Source organism: Talpa europaea (assembly GCF_964194135.1).
Source record: "Talpa europaea genome assembly, chromosome: 12".
NCBI lineage: Eukaryota > Metazoa > Chordata > Mammalia > Eulipotyphla > Talpidae > Talpa > Talpa europaea.
In genome coordinates this window covers 85,294,328-85,314,181 of record NC_140079.1, presented here as the reverse complement: position 1 = coordinate 85,314,181, position 19,854 = coordinate 85,294,328, and the positions used below count along the sequence as shown (strand labels likewise).

At 53.3% G+C, this 19,854-nt stretch overlaps 2 protein-coding genes across 2 annotated transcripts; one reads left to right on the top strand and one right to left on the bottom strand.

The window, feature by feature from the left end:
• Positions 1–1,393: 1,393 nt before the first annotated feature.
• Positions 1,394–7,138, top strand: SLC5A2 (solute carrier family 5 member 2; the record flags this gene model as incomplete). The annotated part of the gene is made up of 14 exons (XM_084249501.1): positions 1,394–1,519; positions 2,023–2,094; positions 2,184–2,288; positions 2,535–2,699; positions 2,969–3,074; positions 3,887–3,967; positions 4,118–4,347; positions 4,660–4,795; positions 4,975–5,082; positions 5,217–5,367; positions 5,467–5,635; positions 5,719–5,934; positions 6,699–6,828; positions 6,912–7,138. The coding sequence occupies 14 exons, from the start codon at positions 1,394–1,396 to the stop codon at positions 7,136–7,138; spliced, it is 2,022 nt and encodes a 673-aa protein (XP_084105627.1).
• Positions 7,139–7,436: 298 nt separating this feature from the next.
• Positions 7,437–18,691, bottom strand: RUSF1 (RUS family member 1; the record flags this gene model as incomplete). Its single annotated transcript, XM_084249359.1, has 13 exons — positions 7,437–7,534; positions 8,012–8,089; positions 8,210–8,353; positions 9,011–9,081; positions 9,500–9,557; positions 9,639–9,823; positions 9,898–9,968; positions 10,519–10,620; positions 11,648–11,753; positions 11,842–11,874; positions 13,392–13,437; positions 18,083–18,197; positions 18,392–18,691. 13 exons carry the CDS (start codon positions 18,689–18,691, stop codon positions 7,437–7,439), a joined length of 1,407 nt encoding a protein of 468 aa, XP_084105485.1.
• Positions 18,692–19,854: the final 1,163 nt, after the last annotated feature.

The window sequence follows — 19,854 nt, the reverse complement described above, 5'->3', positions numbered from 1 at the left end:
TTTTATTTAAAGGACCTAGACCTCCAATGTGTCCTCTGAGACCCGCCCCTGGATTTCTCTCCGGCATACCCAGCTCATCACCCTGAAGCAGACACTGGGGGTCCTGCCCTTACCCACTCAGCCCACATCTGCCTGGGCAGTCGTGCATAGGTCATACCAGGCACCCAGACTCCCCAGCCGCTGCCTGAGTCCCTACCCAGACTCCTGCAGGTGCTGCTGGAGGCAGGAGTGGGCTCCTGTGCCCTGCCAGACTGAAGTGGCTGGGAGAGGTTCTGGAACCTCCAGCCAGTTAGGCACAGCAATCAGTGAATAAACACTCCAGCCTCCTGGCCCCTGGGGGTGGGTTCTGAGGCACTTCTGTACAGTGCTCAGAGGGTGGCCTTGAGCTTGGGTTCCAGTTGTTAACACCCTCGATGGGCCTTTCTCCTTTTTGTCTTATTTCCCCACACCTTCACTCCTCACTTGCACCTAAAAGAAATCTCATCTTTATGAGTCTTCTTTTGAAGAGCCCCAAACTAAGACACTCCTTAAGCAACTCAACACATGTCCCTAAAGTATTGTTCCCCATTCCACAACTCAGGCATGGACATAATTGCCATAATGAGACAATCCAAGTGTGGATTGTCCACACATAATCCACACATCCAAGTGTGGTCAATTCTTCTGTAGAAAGGTGGAGGTACTTTTTCTGTCAGATATTTATCAACCCCCTCCCTCCTCGTATCCAGCCCTGTATTGAGCATTGGGGCTCCAGGGATGAATCAGATCATTCCTTGTTCTGGAGGAATCTCTAGTCTGTTGGGGGGACAGACTTGGCCCAAACAAGACCATACAATGAGCTCAGAACTATATCAGAAAAGTCAGAGAAGTCTTTCTTGAAGGGGTGACATGGCTGGGTACTGAAGGTTGAATAGGAGTTGGCCATTTGGGAGGCAGATGTTGAACATCAGGCTGATGAGCTTCTACTTTCTCCTGACTGTGATGGGGAGTGGGAGGTTCCTGAGCAAGGGAGTGACACTGTCAGATTTGGGTTTGAAAGTGATCCCTCTGGATTAGTCAGAATGAGGGCACTCACTTAGCCAGTTCCCCAGATCAAGGCTAAAGGGTGGATATTTTTAGGGGATGGAAGAACTGATTGTGAGCTTGGGTCACTAGAGAAGAGGTGGGGGCTAAGGCCCAGGAAGGAGTGCTCCTGAGGTTGAAAGGGCCCACCTTGCCAGAACCAGCCTTCAGCCTTGATATGACCTGATTCAGCTAAATTAAGCTGGGGAGGGGGAAAAGGCGGAGGGAGGATGGGGGGGGACTTGCCGGCTCACTGCCCCTGAGGTAAACATTAATCCTCCCCCTGGGGAAACCCAAGGGCTGGTCCCTTGAGGGGCAGATCCTGTGCAAAATGGAGGAATATACAGAGGCCAGCACCGCACCGGAGCTGGGGGAGCAGAGCGTTTTAATTGACAACCCTGCTGACATCCTGGTCATTGCTGCCTATTTCCTGCTGGTCATTGGTGTCGGTTTGTGGGTGAGAAATCAATGGGGTACTGAGGGCCATGGCGGGGAGTCTCTGGGAGACCCAAGGAAGTGGTTGGGTCAGGATGCCTGGATCTTTGAGGGAGAAACCCAGACTGAGGGGCAAATGAGTCTTGATAGCCCACACTCATTCCTCGTCTTCCCGCCATTGGATAGGGCTAGTGGTGGGAGGTGGTAGATTTTTTTCAGGGACAGCATTCTACTTGGGGTCTCTGGCCCCCTGTCTACGATATGGCTGAGCAGTCGCCCATGAGCAAGGCCCCCCAGGAGAATCAGGTGAAAGCCACTCATACTCAGGCTTGGGGAGTTGGACACTAGGTTAGGGCCTAGGTGGCTCTGGGTGCCTGGGAGGTGGGGGTGGGGAGTGTGAACCAGGAGAGCCTGGCACTGGTTAATCTTCAGCCTGAAATAAGGCTGAGGAATGTGTTTAGGAGACTAATGAGGTCCAAAGATGTGCCCCCAAATCCAGGTCTATTCCCCACTCCTGTCCCCCAGTCCATGTGCAGAACCAACAGAGGCACCCTTGGCGGCTACTTCCTGGCAGGACGAAGCATGGTGTGGTGGCCGGTGAGAGAGGCTGGGCTGTGGGGCAGAAGGGACCCTAGAGAAGCTGCCTGGCTCACCCTCATCTCTACCGGCCCCTCCCCCCCCCCCAGGTTGGGGCCTCTCTCTTTGCCAGCAACATCGGCAGTGGCCACTTTGTGGGCCTGGCAGGCACTGGAGCTGCAAGCGGCTTGGCTGTGGCTGCATTTGAGTGGAATGTGAGGCCCCCTTTTTGCCAATAACCCCCACCCTCAGTGAGAACTCCTGCAAAGGTCATAGCTGGGGAGGTTCCTGGGGATGAGGCTGAAGGTGGGACTCCCCACCTGTGGGTGGGGTCAGGCTTCCCGAGTGTGAAGTCAGGGGTATAGGAGAGACCACCTTCAGGGTCCTTCCTGGCCCCTTCGCCGGGAGGGCCATGGAGCATCACAGCAGGAGGCCCCCTCAGCGTTGCTCCGTGCCCGCAGGCGCTGTTCGTGGTGCTGCTGCTGGGCTGGCTCTTCGCGCCGGTGTACCTGACGGCGGGCGTCATCACGATGCCGCAGTACCTGCGCAAGCGCTTCGGCGGCCACCGCATCCGCCTCTACCTGTCTGTACTCTCGCTTTTTCTGTACATCTTCACCAAGATTTCGGTGCGCTCGCGGGTTGGCTGCAGGGCGGGACCCTGGGAGGGCGGGACCTCCAAGTACAAGTCTCTGGAAAGGACTGTAGGAGGGCGGAGTCAAGGAGAAATGCTGGAGAATCACGATGGAGGCAGGATCTGGAGATTTGTGGGGCTGCGACCACAGTGGGCGGAGCCTGGGGAGGCCAGACCAAGGAACACTAAGGGAACCTTCGAGTCGTGGTCAGGGCAGGAGTAGGCCTGGACCCCAGGGTCTTGACCTGTGCGCCTTCCCCCAAGGTCGACATGTTCTCCGGGGCGGTATTCATTCAACAAGCTCTGGGCTGGAACATCTATGCCTCTGTCATCGCACTGCTAGCCATCACTATGGTCTACACTGTGACAGGTGACCAGTGCCAGAAACGTAGGGAAGGGAGCAGGTCTGGAGATGGGTTGTGGGGCTGGGGGCGGCGGGGGAGTCACCACAAAAAGGCAAGGTGGAGAAGTTCTGGTGTGGTGTGGTCCAAGTAGGAGAAAGACACAAATCTTTGGAAAGCAACCTAGTACCTATGGTGTCTGTGCAAATTTGAAAAAGGTGTCCCTACCTGGAGGACAGATTTCAAGAGAATGGTTCATCCTCTGAGCTCATGAACTGGGGCGTCTCCTGGGCTCCTCGCATGGAGCTGCAGGCACCGTGGGCACTGCTGAGCAATGAGCACATGTTGAGTGTGTGCAAAAAGATTTAGCTGCTCTAATCTCAAACATCTGAGAGGGGAGAGTGGTCTTAGCCAGTCTCCAGCATGATTCACCAAACCAGGTGCAATTTGAGGATTCCAGCACCGGCCCGAGGCCAGGAGGAGATCCAGAGCAGGTAGCAGGCCTGATTCTATGGAGGACTCCAGGGACCCAACCCCTGTGGTGGGACTGTGGAAAGGAGCTGAGAACAGGGTGTTGGAGAATCGCCCCCTGCTGTTAGATAGTAGGGGGAGAGGAGAAAATGCCAGCCCAGGCCTACAGCCCAGGCTCCTACAGTGGGAGCCTGGCCAAGAGGGGGGCATTAGTGGAGACTAAAATTCAGCCACTCTGCTGACCAAGTCCTGCCTCCTGTCCCATGGAGTCCTTAAGCTGGCAGAATGGGTCTTTGCTTTTTGAAATTCGTTCTCCCAGAAGGAGACCGGGCGTGTGCTAGGTTGCTCCACTGACCCAGGCCTGTTGCAGGAGGGTTGGCCGCGCTGATGTACACGGATACTGTGCAGACCTTCGTCATTCTCGGGGGAGCCTTCATCCTCATGGGTTACGGTATGGGGCACAGACAAGGGGAGGGGCTCAGACAAGGTCGAGGGTGGTGTTTTCAACCTGGGAGCAGGGACACTGATCGTCTTCGGCATGTGAGTCCTCGGGAGGGTCTTGGCGTGGGCGACGGGTCCCCTGACAGCCTTACCCTCACAGCCTTCCACGAGGTGGGCGGGTATTCGGGACTTTTCGACAAATACTTGGGGGCAGTGACGTCGCTGACTGTGTCTGAGGATCCGGCCGTGGGCAACATCTCCAGCTCCTGCTATCTACCCCGGCCCGACTCATACCATCTGCTCCGGGACCCTGTGACTGGGGACCTGCCATGGCCGGCACTGCTTGTGGGGCTCACCATCATCTCCGGCTGGTACTGGTGCAGCGACCAGGTGAGGGTCAAGGCTGCGGTTGGGAGAGAAGCTGGGGCAGAGACCTAAACGCTGGGGCAGAGCTGAGATGGAGGGAGGCTGAGCCCACCTGGGGAGCGGAGGCCCAAGGCATGGCTGAGGGGCGGGACCCGGCCAGGGTGCTGCTAAATCAGAGTCAGCGAGATCCCAGAGGAGGCCTCGCGTGGTGCTGCGGGCACCGCGGGCCCTGCTGAGCTAGAGGGACGGTCTGAATGAGGGCGAAGAGTGGAGGCCAGGCCTGAGGGGGCGGGCAGTACCTGACTGGACGCAGGTTGCTGAATGCCCCTCTCGCAGGTCATAGTGCAGCGTTGCCTGGCAGGGAAGAACCTGACCCACATCAAGGCGGGCTGCATCCTGTGCGGCTACTTGAAGCTGATGCCCATGTTCCTCATGGTCATGCCGGGCATGATCAGCCGCATTCTTTACCCGGGTAATGTCTGCATCCTCACCAACCGACCCTGCGCCCCATCCAGCCCCTTTCTAACTGTCCTAGGGGCTGGGAACCCAGTCTTGGTGGCTACCAGGGGTCCCACCTCTCCTCCCACTTCAGGAATCTGAGTTCCCAGACCCCACCCCACCCCCAGCTGTGTCCTTCCTTCCTTCCCGCAGATGAGGTGGCGTGCGTGGTGCCCGAGGTGTGTAAGCGCGTGTGTGGAACTGAGGTGGGCTGCTCCAACATCGCCTACCCGCGGCTGGTCGTGAAGCTCATGCCCAATGGTGAGGGTGCATGCCCAGGTTGCCCCCTGTCCACGGGGGCGGGCATGCGGCAGACTGCCTCCGGGGGAGGCGCCTGCACCCTCCAGGGCTCCCCCCACCCCGCCCGCGCCCTCACGGATCCCGTTGACCCGCAGGTCTGCGCGGACTCATGCTGGCAGTCATGCTGGCCGCCCTCATGTCCTCGCTGGCGTCCATCTTTAACAGCAGCAGCACGCTTTTCACCATGGACATCTACACGCGCCTGCGACCCCGCGCAGGGGACCAGGAGCTGCTGCTAGTAGGCCGGTGCGCCAGGGTGTCCCGCCATCTCCAGCCCCAGCGGGGGTGGGCGGCACTGTGGGGTCGGGGAACCGGGCGAAACGTCCTGATGGCCGCCCACCGCAGGCTCTGGGTGGTGTTCATCGTGGCGGTGTCGGTGGCCTGGCTCCCCGTGGTGCAGGCGGCGCAGGGCGGGCAGCTCTTTGATTATATCCAGGCCGTCTCCAGCTGCCTGGCGCCCCCGGTGTCGGCAGTGTTCGTGCTAGCGCTTTTCGTGCCCCGTGTCAACGAGAAGGTGGGCTGGTGGGAGCTCACGGGAGCTGGGGCGGGGCTCGGACACGGGAGGTGGGCGCTCTCTCACCCCATCCCTCCACGCAGGGCGCCTTCTGGGGACTGATTGGGGGCCTGCTGATGGGGCTGGCTCGCCTTATTCCTGAGTTCTCCTTCGGCTCGGGCAGCTGTGTGCGGCCCTCATCCTGCCCGGCCCTCTTCTGCGGCGTGCACTACCTCTACTTTGCTATAGTGCTCTTCGTCTGCTCCAGCGTCCTCATCCTCCTCATCTCGCTGTGCACAGAGCCCATTCCCCGCAAGCACGTAAGTGCGGACCTCCAGATGGGCACCAAGCAGTACCCAGGGATGCTCGCTGACAGTCCCCAGTCTGCTTCCAGGAATGCCCAGTGGAAAAGACTGAATTTCTTTACTGAGGATTGGTGAGGCCAGGTTGGGAGTCCAGTTTGAAGGTGCATTTGCCAAGCAAGCACAATGTTTTTATTTAAATGATTTATTTGGGGTGGTCTGTCCAGGTGGCTTTGTGAAGACTGGGGAGAGGTGATTAAGGGCCCCCCAATCCCTAATCTGGCCACTGGGACTCACAACACAGGCTATTATTGGTGACTGGGAGCGACAGGGTACTACTAACTTGAAAGCTGCAAAAAGGGCTTGGTCCTGTGCTGTAGCAAGCGCCTCGGGGTCGAGTGGGGTCAGGACAAAACAGCTGGGTCTGGAAGGCTGGGCAGCAGTCCACAGTGGAGACACAGGGAAAGGCAGCAGGAGGAACGTGAGCAGACACCCCCAGGAAGGACTGACAAAAGTACTACAATTTTCAGTGTAGCTGGGGGACTTGGGTGGAAGAGCAAGGGGGGTGAGCAGGGCCAAGAGCTTGAAAACACCCAGCTGGGGCGCTTGCCTTTGGCCTAAGGGCCAAGGGCCCTGTGGGTGGGGTTTGAGTGAGCTGGGCCTGGGCTGGGAGTGCAGGCTGGACAAAGGGAATTCAGGGAGTGTCCGTGTGGACAGACACCTCAGCATCTGGGCTTGGGGGACAGAACTCCCACTTGGCCCCTGCTCCCACCCCTCCCCAGCTCCACCGCCTGGTTTTCAGTCTCCGGCACAGCAAGGAGGAGCGGGAAGACCTCGACGCTGATGAGCTGAGTAGTCCAACCTCACTCCCAGAGCAGAATGGGCGCCCGGAGCAAGCAGTGGAGATCGAGGGTAAGGCACTGCCCGAGGAGGTGGGCAGAGGCTGGGGGAGACAAGTTCCCTCATCCTAACCGTGGGGCCTCAATTTTTCTTAGAGCCCCAGCCCCCAACACCAGGCCTGTTGCGCCAGTGCCTGCTCTGGTTCTGTGGAATGAGCAAGAGCGGAGTAGGGAGCCCCTCACCCCCTACCCCAGAGGAGGTGGCTGAAGCAACCAGGCAGCTGGAGGACATCAGTGAGGACCCAAGCTGGGCCCGTGTGGTCAACCTCAACGCCTTGCTTATGATGGCCGTGGCCACGTTCCTCTGGGGCTTTTATGCTTGAGGCCAACTTCGTTGGACCCCGTGGGCCACAGTCAGGGCTGGGCTGAGCCACAATGAGTGGGGGTCAGAGCCTGCAGTGGTGAGAGGGGATTGGGCAGCAGAGGGAGGAAGCCCAGGTTCTCCCTTTTCTGCCTTGTCCCTGCCTGGGGCTCGGTTCATCTGACTGGCAGTCACTTCCCAGAAAGCCAGGGTCGGTCTGCCGCAGCAGTGCCCCTAAGCAAAAATAAAGCTGCCTTTCCCACATCCTGCTGAGGTCAGAGTGTCTTTGCGCCGGTCTCCTGTTCTGGGACCTGGGCTGCTCATAAGACCTTCTTTTCTGGCGACAGGAGCCACGTGGCCCTCCACTCGTCCACCTCGAGCTGGTGCTTCTCTGTCTTCCAGCCTGCATCCTGCAGTCCTGGGGAGAGGGCAATGGGGGTGCTCCAGGACTGCTGGGGAGGAGACTCTGGGTGGACCCTGGGAGGTGGGTGAGGAGCGACACGGCTGGGTACAGGCTCTGTGCGCTGCTTTGGCTGCCCTGGCCTCTGCTGGGTGATCTCTGGCATGAAATAAGACTAAGACCTCATTTGGCTGTAGTAAGAATTCATGGAGATAGCATAGGGGGAAAGGCTGAAATGGAACAGCTGCTAAATCAGAGAACATCATCAGTAATTTGTGAGGCTTCTGCCCTACGCCCCCAGTTCTTCAGGGCCAACTGGGATTACAGACTGTCAGCAATGACTCAGCCTCAGAGATCATCCTAACCTGCCCATCCTACAGACAGGGAAATAAGGCCCAGACTTCAGGTCACAGAGAATTCAGGCCTTTCACTTCCCAGGTGGAGAGGGGGTGGGGTAGGCAGGGCCTCTGGGCCAAGGCACCTGAAGGATGTTACCTTTCAAGAATTTGGGGAATAGCTTGTCCAGCACTTGGTGCGTCTCCCTTACGATGACCCAGCCATCTTTCTCAGGACCTGGGGGTGGGCACAAAGTCAGAAGCTCTCCAGTCCCCAAGACCGACAGAGTCCTTCCTCTCTACTCCACCCTCCCCCAGCCCCTGAGACCATCAGTAGTCTAGATTGTGAGGCTCTTACCTGCCCGCACTTGCTTCCTCCGTTCTTCCAGCTCTCCTGGGAGAGGCCCATCTTCCTGCAGGGCTCTGAGCACCAGCCCATGGGTGGCAGCTCTTAGGACGGCCTCAGGGCCTGCCATTTGGCTCAGAACCACCTGGACCTGGTCTGGAGAGACCCAGGGACAGACTGGTACCCCGGAAGGATCACTTCCCCCAATACCTTCAAGCCTACTACCTTACCTCCACCCCTGGTCGCTTCCTATCTGCCCCCAGGGGCATGGTCTGGCACAAAGGGCCGCCTCTCACGCTTTCCTTTCTAATTTCATCTCCTGCTGCTCTCCAAAGCTCTGGCTAATTTCCAAATACAACTTCATAGCAGCTTACTGAGGTGGGTTTATTTTGCAGTCTTAAATAGCTAGTGAGAACAAGCACCTTTTAACACTTGACCAGCAGACCAGTAAACTCTAGTTCTTGTTTCCTCAAGAGGTTTCTCTCTGATGGAGAGAAAAGTGCTCCTCCAGGGGTAACCAAAGGTCACAATCTTACGTGACCAATGTACAAAATGCATTCCAATAATCACCTTATTTAATCCAATAATCATCTCATTTGTAACAAGCCAAGTATTGCAAGCTCCATTTTACAGAGGGGTGATGTGAATTTCATTAGGGCGCACAGCTCTAACTTGCATGCCTCAGGTCTTAGTCTACAGTTCCCTTGAGGACACCAGGCAGCCTCCAAGTGTCCAGGGCTTGGGTTCCTGGAGCTGGAAAAACAATAGTCTGACCCGAGGGGGGCATGAGGCTGGGCGAACATGGACACTTACTTCGTGACAGGTCCCATCGAAGGAGGTAGGGTTCTTGGTGCCCTTTAACCAGCTGTTGCAGCTCAGAAACACTGAAGGAAAGAGCAGAGTGGAGAGGGGGAGAGAGCAAAGGCAGGAATAACCATCCAGGCAACTGAACAGAACACCCATTAACCACAACTACCCCCCTTCACTGGTCCCTCACCAACTTCCCACCCTCCCTCAGCCATTACCCACGTACCCCACATCCATCCTGCCATTCTCCCTGCACCCCATCATCACTGTTCCCATCCATTCTTCCTCCACCCAACAAATCCCCTTTATCTACCCTATGTTACACACCCTGCCTGCTGCCTTCGAGCTGACCCCCAAGTCTGTTCAGGGGACTAAAGAACTTAGACCAGGGAGGTGGGGCTGAGGAAAGGGAGGTCAGTGTGTAACCAGAATAAGGGGCACATATCAGGACTGGGAGTGGCAGTAGTGATGGTTGGGAGACACTGGGCCACTCACCTGGAGACTAAGCGGTGTAGGGGGACGCCCAGGGACAGAGACAGAGATGGCCAGAAACCTGTGGGAAGCTGAAGTCAGGCTGTGCAGGCAGGGAAAGAGATGGGGAGATCTAGGACTCGAGGCCCGGGAATTGTGTCACCTGTCCACAGCGGTTCCATCTGATTGGCTGAAGTGGGGCCGAGCACCTCTCCAGTCTGCAGGAAGTGCTTCAGGACCAGCTTGAGCCGCCTTTCGTTCAGGGTCTCCATGACGAGGGCTCGGACTGCCCGGTAGTTGGCGTAGATGTGGAGGGCAGTGAGAAGGAAGAAACATCCGAGGCTGAAACTAAGGAGAAAGAGTGAGGTAGCCATAGGGGCGGAGGTCCAGCAGGCCTGTCCCCACCCTTGACCCTGGCTTACCTAGGGCTATCTGACACCAGGGGAAGCATCAAGAGACTGACCAGGAGCCCAGCCAGGTTAACCAGCGTCTCCTGGAAAATGGCAGAGGGTGTGGGAGGTGAGGGCTCCCCTCCTGGCCAGACTGAATTATCCTTGAGCGCTTTTCATCACCTTCCCCCTGCCCCAGAACATTCCAGGGCTCCCACTACTGGTGAGAGTGTCTAGTACACTTTTAACCTTTGGCTAAACTGCTGAGCGGAGGCCTGCAGCCAGCCACCCAGCCACCTCACCTGCTGAGCACTTTTAGACTTGCCGAGTGCTTTCACACATGGGGCCTCGTGTGCTCAGAACATCCACTTCCCAGGGTGGGACCGTGGTCCAGAGAGGGGGAGGGCCAGGGCTGGTGCCAGGGCTCACTCAGCTATACTGGCAGCAGGCAGGGGCAGAGGCGATCAGCTGGGACTTGTTGTCAGCCGGGTCCCTGCCCTTCCACCTGACTAGCTATCCCAGGAGTCCGAGCAGGCAGTATCTATATTCTTCCTGTGCATCTCCCACCCTCCACCACCCCGAGGAGTACCAGACGCTTCTCCAAATTCCCACATTATGTCCTGGGATCCTGTCCCTTCGATGCCAGATGCTCACCTGGCTGCTATCCTTGGCGGACACGTCAGCCATGTTGTTTCTCCGGGCCTGATGCATGGTCAGCGCGGCCCGAGTGGCTCCGCCAGCCACGCTCACAATACACTGGGTGGAGAGGAGCGTGAAAGTCAGAGTGACCATCTGCTGTGGTGACACAGGTGCTTTCACAGGAGAGCCAAGCTGTGAACACCTGCGGCCTCAGGCAACCCCACAGCAAAGCCTTGAATGCTGTTCTTGGTATCTGGTTCTCACCCCGCATTTTCCCTAAATCACCCCCCTTGTCCTCTTCCAGGAGGGAACCACAGTTCTGCCTGCCACACCACCATGTGGACCTGGCACTAAGGGAATTCAATTTCTTTCTCTGAGGTGGAGGCCCTAAGACCATTCTCAGGCCAGAACGTCCCTTCAACTTTTACTTTGGCTGCGCCCTCCCAGGGCTGAACTAGCAGGCCCGATCTGGTTTCCCACTTCACGCCTACATTCTGCCTGCCTGTAACTAACTCCACTCTTCCCCAGGCAAGGCCTAGCCAGCCTTTTAGTTCAAAACCCACACTGGTGACCTGGCACTTCAGGGCAACTGCATCTCTTTTCAAAGCCAGACACAGATTTAGGTGCTGTGGTAACATTCAGATACAACCCCTGCCCTCATGAAGCTGGTAAGTCAATGCATGATAAACAAATAAAGGAGTTATGACACAGGCAGAGGAAATGGCTTGTTCAAAGTAAGAGGGATAAAATGCGGCTGGATCGACTGGTGGGGACATGAACCTCAGAAACTGAACCTCACAGTCCTCGTTACAGTTTTTATCCTAAAAGCCACAGGGGCAAGGAAGTGGCCTGATTAGATTTCTACTCTTGAGAGGATGATTGGGCTGCTCTGAGAAGGGGTGAAAAGGGGGAGAAAGCAGGTAGGGAGATGACCTAGGAAGTGACCTAGGTCATTGTTTCAGCAACAAGGAGAAGCCTCAGGAAATATGGTTGGGTGTGAAGAGAAACATCTGAACTTCTTTCCCTCTTCTAGAAGGGCTGGAATACAGGGCCAGGCTGGGATCACCTGTGGACCCCAAGTGTGCCCACACATAGCACTACCAAAGCAGGTGCAGGGATGTAGGGATGCCCCAGAGACGGGTACCTTGGCCAGGTTGCTGGCGCAGACAGTCATGGTGAAACAGAGTGGGTATATGGGAGCTATAATCTCCAGGAACATGGCCACATCGTTGAGGATGTCAGCAAAAAGCCTGGGGGAAGGAATCAGAGGTTAGAGGTCAAAGGTAAGAGACCTTCATAACAGAGGACTCCCCTCCCCTCTGTGCCAGTTCTTCTCACCTCCACTGCTTGGCATTACAGTCCAGTTTGCTCCTGTTGGGAAGGAGAAATTGGTTTGCAATTTGGATTTAAGGAGAAAATGCATCTTACGGGCAGGGCGGGGCATCTTGGTACCTGGTAATTCTCAAGGGCTCAAGAAAACCCACCCCAGCCAGATGCCTGTCCCAGCACCCTGTCACTGCTGCCTGAAATCCACCATTCACTGGGAGGACCTTCAGGGGTCACTCAGTGTTTGCCCTGATGAACTCATAACACATCAAGGGGAAAAAAGATTGCCTGATGGCTGCTCCCCACCCTCCGGCCTCCTGTCAGGGAGGCTATCATTGGTCCCTCTGCCATCTCCCCTCCTCTCGCTCCTGCTTCACTGAGGGAACCCGGCAAGAAGTCCACCTTTCGGACTAGAATATGCTACATTCAGTGTAACCCCATGTTACACAGATCACTAGCTCAGAGAAGGGGTAGTGTGCCCCTCAATTACATGGAGAACAGGTTAAGAGGAAAAGCCAGGTTCTGACATCCAGGCCTAGGATATTTCTACTATACAACACAGTGGATGGCCACAGGGGGCCCCTCTGGCCCACGCACAAACACTTTAGGGTGACTTCCCCAATATCCCAGTTGTAGTCCACAGACCAGCTCAGAATTTGCAGCACTACCCCTGACCCTTCATTTCAAATTTCCTGGAGGGAATGGGAACATTCCTGCATGGAATGTACGGAACACATATGGGGAGCACCTGAGGGAATCTATGGCACAGGCACGTGGTCTAGGGCTCTGCCGAGTAAGGCTGCCTGATACCATAGACAGAAGAGACTTCAAGTTCAGATCCCATCTCGCTAGTTACAAGTTGTAACTCCGGAGAGGGTGAGAAACTTCCCTTTTAGGTCTGCTTCACATCTGTAAAGTGAACTCATTCCATCCTACTCTACAAAGTTGTTCTTAAACTGGAGATGAAGCCGAGAGTATGTGAGTCACCGTTAGAATTGTTACTAGCAGTCAGTTTACTGAGCACTTACTACATGCCACGCAATGCACTCTGTACAAACCATCTCACTGAACCTCACAATCACAATCAATGGTAGATGCTAAGCCACCCCTAGGTCAATGATAAGTTGCCCGATACTGACATGAAGAGGAAACAGGCAGGCAAGACCCTTAATCCCTTCTAGATCACTGTGCCAGTGATCCTGCATGGCACAGGAATACTGATGCCTGATGACGTGCCCAAGCCCCCTCCCCACTCACACAGCAAAGTCCACTCAAATGTCTGAGCCACGGCAGCAGTCCCTGGAGTACAGTCTTTCCTTTTTGGGGTAAGCATTGCTTTCAATAAGCAAGCAGAGGGCACTGAGAGCCCAGCAGAGGGCACTGGGGTTTTTCTGTGATGGGCAGCAGAGTATATGTTCTCATAGCCACAGCTGTGATTTCCCTGCGAAGTCACCCTGGGCAGGTTACCTGAATGGGGGACTCACTAAAGACTTAACTCTCCCTTCCTCTGGAAACTAGTAGGAGGGGGAGCTGAAGTTTGCTAACCAGAAAGACAAACTCACCCCTTCCACCAGGCAAAGATGATACGGCCCAGCATGCCAGTTGAATCTGGGGGAGAGAGGCACTGGTAAGGAACAAGGAGGGGACTGGAGTGATGGGAGTTGGTCCACCCTGGCTCTGAAATGCCTCATTCACCTTGGTCCCTGCCTATGGGAGCTCAAGCAGGTCAGTTCTGGTTGGGAGAGGCTGGATAAGGAGGTCAGAAGGGGCCACCTTAGCGGTTCCTCAGAAAGAACTGTGTACTCATGCACATCAGGGGTATCAAAATAAAACAAAAAGCTGGGAATAATGCAAAAGCTCATCACCAGGAAAATGCATACATAAATATGGGCACATTCACTCAGCAGCTACTGGACAGCAGTGCCAATCCAGTGCAGCAGAAGTATGCACCTCGACACGGAGGCACCCTAATGTCTCGCATGATAAGTCAGTCACAAAGCTACATCCAGCACAATAAACTTTTCATACAGCTCTGGAACAGCCCAAACTAAACTCTGCATGCCACACATACACACATATACATATATATATATATGTGATGTATTATAGTGTACTACATATATTGAGTTGTCAGAAAAGTCATGTATTTTTTCTATGTTTTTGTTGCAAAAATGCATCATGATTTTTCTGACAACCCAATATATGAGTAAATATTAAACTATTTTTTAAAAGATTGATTTATTTATGCATACAAGAACTGGGGTATAGGCCAGAGGTGCGTGTGGGTGGGGGTGGTGAGAGGATTCACCAGAGACAGAATGGGGAACAGAACAGGCAGATTGACCGAAACACACTGCTGAGGGGAGCAGTGGGCGAGACAGGAGAGGTCTACCACACCATGTAGGTCACCTCCCTGGCCAGGTATTGAACTTGTGCTGCAGTGGCTATGGGTAGCTTCATAGTGCTGCGTCTTAAGCCCTTGCGCCACCAGGGAGGCCCCTTACTATTTAAAGGGCCTCCCTGGTGGTGCAGGCGGATGAGCGCAACACTGTGAAACTGTCCACAGCCTCTGCAGTGCGGGTTCGATCCCAGCCAGCCGGGGAGATACCCACATGGTGCAGCAGACCTCTCCTGTCTCACTCACTGCTCCCCTCAGCAGTGTGTTTTGGTCAATCTGCCTGTTCTGTTCCCCACTCTGTCTCTGGTGAATCCTCTCACCCTCCCATGCATCTGGCCTGTACCCTGGTTCTTGTATGTATAAATAAACAAATCTTTAAAAAATAATAAAAAAAATAAAAACCTTGGTTGCTAATATTCTAGCTCTTAGGTCAGTAGTAGGCCACAGGTGGTCATGAAAGAATAAATAAGAAAGATGTGTTGGGGACAGAGAGCTGGGGGCATGTGGCAGAAGGGAAGGCCTCTCCAGGCTGGAGGAGTCAGAGCCTCTCCCGCCAGACAAGTGCTAACGGGCCACCCACTGTGTGCCTGGCACCATGTGAAGCATGGGGCTATCACAGGGCGAAATCCAGTGTAAAAGCAGATAGTAATCAGAGTGAAACATACCACTTTGGACCAAGGACCCATGTTCTGTGGACTGCCCTGCCCTGGTTTTTGCAAAGAAAGTTTCATCAGGACAGTGCTGCACCCTCTCATTTAGACTGAGGCTGTTGTTGTGACACAGTGGCAGAATCCAGTGGCTGTGACTGAAAACTGTACAGCCTGCAAAGTGCAAAATATTTACCATCTGGTCCTTGACCAATTTATCAGACTATACCTTGTAAGTTGAGCAGTTCTCAGTAAGTATAGCAGGGGGCTCACAAAGTTCTGTTTGAGAACCAAGCAACTGGGAAGGCCTCATCCATTGTGCAGAGGACTCTCAACTTGTTTGGCCTTGAGGGTTTGGACCCTCAAGTGGAGGAGGCAAGAAGGGAAACAGATTGTGGGGAGGCAGACTGGGGATTTCCCATGATACAAAGAGGTGGTGACACTGACCAGCTTTCCCCATTCTCCACTGGAAACAGAGGCACTCACCCCATGCTACAAGCTCCATCCTTGGGCACTGCGGTCTTCTAATAAGAGCCTTTCCCCAAGCCTGGACTTGACCAAGACTGCTAAGACTCTGGTGGAACCTGAACTGTCTATGTCTCTCATACTCCTGAGGATGGAAAGGGATCATTCCCTTTCACAGAAGCAACTGAAGCTGAATTTGGTGACAAAAATGGGACATTTCATAAGAAAATTTAGATTCCCTGCTTTTCCAGAAGAACCTTAGCAAACTGTACCTGCCTTCCCTTACTGCCACAGTCAGCAGGCCTAGCAGCTGCTATTCACTCAGAGGCCCGTGTACATAACATTTCCCATCTGGTCTCTCCGCATCTCCATTTCTGTCTCCTGAATGTCCCTGGAAGTAATACCCACCGAGGTGGCTTTATAGGCCTCCTCCCTTTGAGTATATTTTATTCTACAAAAAATTTTCAATGTTTCATTGAAGGTTCTTGTATTGGATCAACTTAGCGACTCTGGACATGACAAAACTTCTTTTGCCCTCCCATCCATGGCACATTCACTTCAGATCAGGTATTTGTCCTGCATACAAGGAACACTTGGCAGAAAGGGGACCTGCTGTCATTGGAGGGTCCTTGTCAGAGTCTAGGGGTTGGCCCTAGTATACAATAACAACACCGACCCACTCTATCATCTGAAAGTCACACTGTTCACTAGATGAGGAAACTTAATTCCTACCTGCTCTTCCTTGCCTCACCTACAGTGAGCTGAGCTGTGAGATCTAGAAACTTTTTCAAGTCCTAATAAGGAACCGCTGTCTACAAGTTGTATTTGGTTCCATTCTAAAATTCTAACAGGCAAGAATCTGGTATTTAAGAGTGGGTCACTGGAGTCAGTCAGTCTGGGTGCAAATACTGGCCCTATGTGCATGACCTTAGGCAAGGAACTAAACCTCTCTAGGTTTCAGCTTCCCTTCTGAAAGTGCTTTAATAATGTTCACTACCTAATATGACTGCCACAGAGACTAGGATACATATTACATTTAAGTGTGTAATATGCCCGGTATAGAGTAGGCTGTAAAATATCAGCTGAGTAGTTCTATTAGTTATGATTAATATCATGCTCCACGAAGGGAGCTGTAGCTGAAAACGGCCAGATTAAAAAGTTCCAATGGAACTTCTTATATAAAGCACTACATAGAAAATTCCCATGTTTGAAGGAAACGAGTTTATGAAATCCTTTCTAATTATAAGGACTTCTTTAGTATCAACAGGCTCTAAAGTGGTCATTTTTTCCCCATATTTTAAAATGGTCTTATTTTTTTCTTAACAACCTGCTTAAGCTGAAGACCTATCTAGGCAACATAAGACTAGGGGTGCTTAGAAATGACATGAAAACATCAACCACAGACCCAAGCTCCTAGTGCATTCCAAACAGCCAAGAAGAGAGCAACAGAAAAGACCCAAATTCAGCAGTGTGGAGAAATGAAGATGTAGTCTGGAACTAAACCTCCTGGGTAGGCTCAAATCCATGTGCTACTACTTACTGTGACCTTGGGCAAGTTCATTTGGAAGTCTCAGTTTCTTCATCTATCAAGCAAACAATGACAATACCTATCTCTGCCACTGTGAAGACTGACTCAGTAGATTAAAAACTGGCACATAATAAGCACATTAGTGTGAGTTACTATTATTAAGAGACAACAGGACCATGAGCCACAGATCTCCACTTCCCCACTGACACGGACTATCAGAGAAAGAGTTTCTTTCTACAAGGTGACTCATATTTGGCCAATTTGCTTAGTATTAAAAGTGAAAGTGTAAGCAGGAAACTCCTGATTCTTCAAAAGATCCAGGAAGGCTCACCTGAGATGTGGCCAGGCTGATGCCAGAGAGAATAGGGTCATACCTTGGATCTGATTTAAACCCTCACTGGGAACACTAGAGGACAAAGGAAGGTGGGGAGCTATGAACCCTCCTGATGCGGGACTTGAGGCAGTTTCCCTGTTCTACTTCACTCTCTAGGTGGCGTAATACTAACTGTCTTTGCTTGTTTGGCAGCTGACAGTTTTATTCAGTAACTGCACTCTTATGCATCCTTTGCTACGAGAGGAGGGCTAAAGGGGAGAAGACAGTTAACTTAGGGACTGGAGTTCTGGTGATTAGGCTCTATGAACAGTATGTATGAGAAACTGTGGATGCGAGGTGCACAGGACAAAGGTATTCTGGCAGTGGGTGGTATAACTTGAGTTGTTAAAAAGAAGGCAACAGACTCAAATGGAGTTGCTTATGCTAAGTCACACAACACAAAAGAGAGACTTACTCAGGAATCCCTGGTCAGCCCTATTTAGCACATCTGCTTGATAGACTTCTACCATCCCCTAGAGGAAACTAACCTTGCAATAACCAAGGCTCTTTTTTGCCTATTTTCTGCCTATAAGTCATTTTTTTGTACAGTTCCTTAGAGTTCTGTTTGACCTGCTGGACTGAATTCTTCTGAATCATGAATCACTGTATAATGTCAGTAAGATCTTTAAATTTTACATGGTTGATTTTTTTTTTTAAAAAAAAAAAGGTTACAAGGCACTGTTCTAGGTACCAGGGAGCCTTGGCACACACATCCATAAATACATGCGTCCCAATCCAGAGCTGGAGACCAGAAGGCACTGGGCTTCATAGTGGGAGGGAAAAGATCCCAGAGGAATGGCAGGGCTGAGAGCAGACAGGTGAGGCTCCAGGGCCCAGCTCACCTTTTACGAGCCAGGTGGCTGTGGCAGCTGAAACGGAGGCTTTTGCATTCCCCACCCCTATGCCCAGCAAGACTGCATGGGTGGCCAGGGAGCCCGACAGGCTGGAAGCAAAAGCCTGGAGAAGAAAAGAAGTGTGGTGAGGAGGGGGCACGGGAGCACGGAGAGCCAAGTTCCCCTATCAGTTCCTGTGCGTGACGAGTCACGGCGCACTCGACCCGTCTCCAGTCTGTAACGGGACGGAGAGGTGTGGCCTGCATGGTCTCCCTTACACCGACCTATAGCCTCCCCCTACCCCCGGGCAGAGCTGACCTGCACGGAATCCCATAGCTGGTAGGGCAGATAGTCCGGGCTGACGCTATCGGGGAAGCCCTGCGGCAAGAACAGGGCCACGAGCCCCGAGAGAGGTGGGGAGGCGGTCCCGGGGGCGCCCCCTCCGCACCCCCGTCGTCTATCGGGTTTCACTGCGAAGGCCCCGCAGAAGCCCCACCAGCGCCACCCCCAGGGCTCCCACTGCAGGCTCCCGTCGGCGGCGGCGCGGCAGCCCCGAGCCGCCCCGGAGCCGAACTGCTCGGAGCACAGCGGGGCCTCGGGGCTCGCGTCGTCAGCCATCGCGGATGCTGCCTTCCAGTCCCGCGGCGCCGCGCAGGTGGCCAGACGACGCTTCCGGCTCGGCTACGGCGGCTGCGGGGGGGCAATCTTCCTTCGCGAAAGGCCAGCCGGCCTCTGCGCCTCCTCGGTTCAGCCCAGGAACTGAAGGGTTCCCCGCGACCTCCCGACCCAGTTCAGCCCCCCAGGGCTGATCCTGGCCCATGTTCTTTGTAGCATTCGGTAGCAGCGTCTCAACTTCCAGTTAGGGGGAGTAATAAAGAGGGCGTCCCTAGGAAACAGATGGGTTGGACAACAGGTAGGTCACAAGTTTTAGCTGTTTGGGCGAGTAAGTGGGGTCCTTCTTAGTTATGAGGCCAGCGGTCATATTTTACTCCTTACTCATCCCCGGTACCTAACACACAATGGGAGAAAATGCTATAAACAAAAAAGCAAATCAACAAATTTCTGAGTGTATGTGGGTGAGTGTTGGCTTTCTGACTACACACATCTTTAAGGCTGGTTACTTTGTGGGAGGAGGGAATAAAAATAATCCCCTTTCTCAGTATACAGGTTGTATTGCTTCACTTATTTCAACTAATATGTGGTGACTTTGAAATTTGAAAAACATCTACTAAAAAGGGAAAACATTAGGAAACTATTTCTTTATAAATAAAATTTTATTGATGCCATGGATTTACAATACTATATAACCTCCAGGAGCACAGCTTCATACCTGCACCAAAGCCCTTGCACCCTTCCCACTATCAGACTGGCCCTTCTAACTCCCCTCCCACCTCCTCCCCTAGCAACCACCATCTTTTTCAGAGTCTAAGAGTTATTTTTGTTGTGATTTTGTTAGTTTCTTTGCTTTGGTTATTTATATTCCACATGAGACACCATCTGGTTTTATTGTCTTTCACTTTAGGAAACTGTTGTATCAACATTGAAGGAAAGGAGTATCACTGCTTTGTTGAGGGCCCAATAATGGTAGAGAACAAGGCTAGGCCAGTCTTGAGCACAGAGTACAGTCCTCACACCTTACAGATGCCTCATCTGCACATGGGGCCATTATTGTTACCTGCCTAATAGGATTTTTAAAGTAAGGACAAATGCCCTAATACATGCTTGAAACAGTGGCTGACAGAAAAGATAAAAGTAATGTAAACTATTGATATGTATCTATG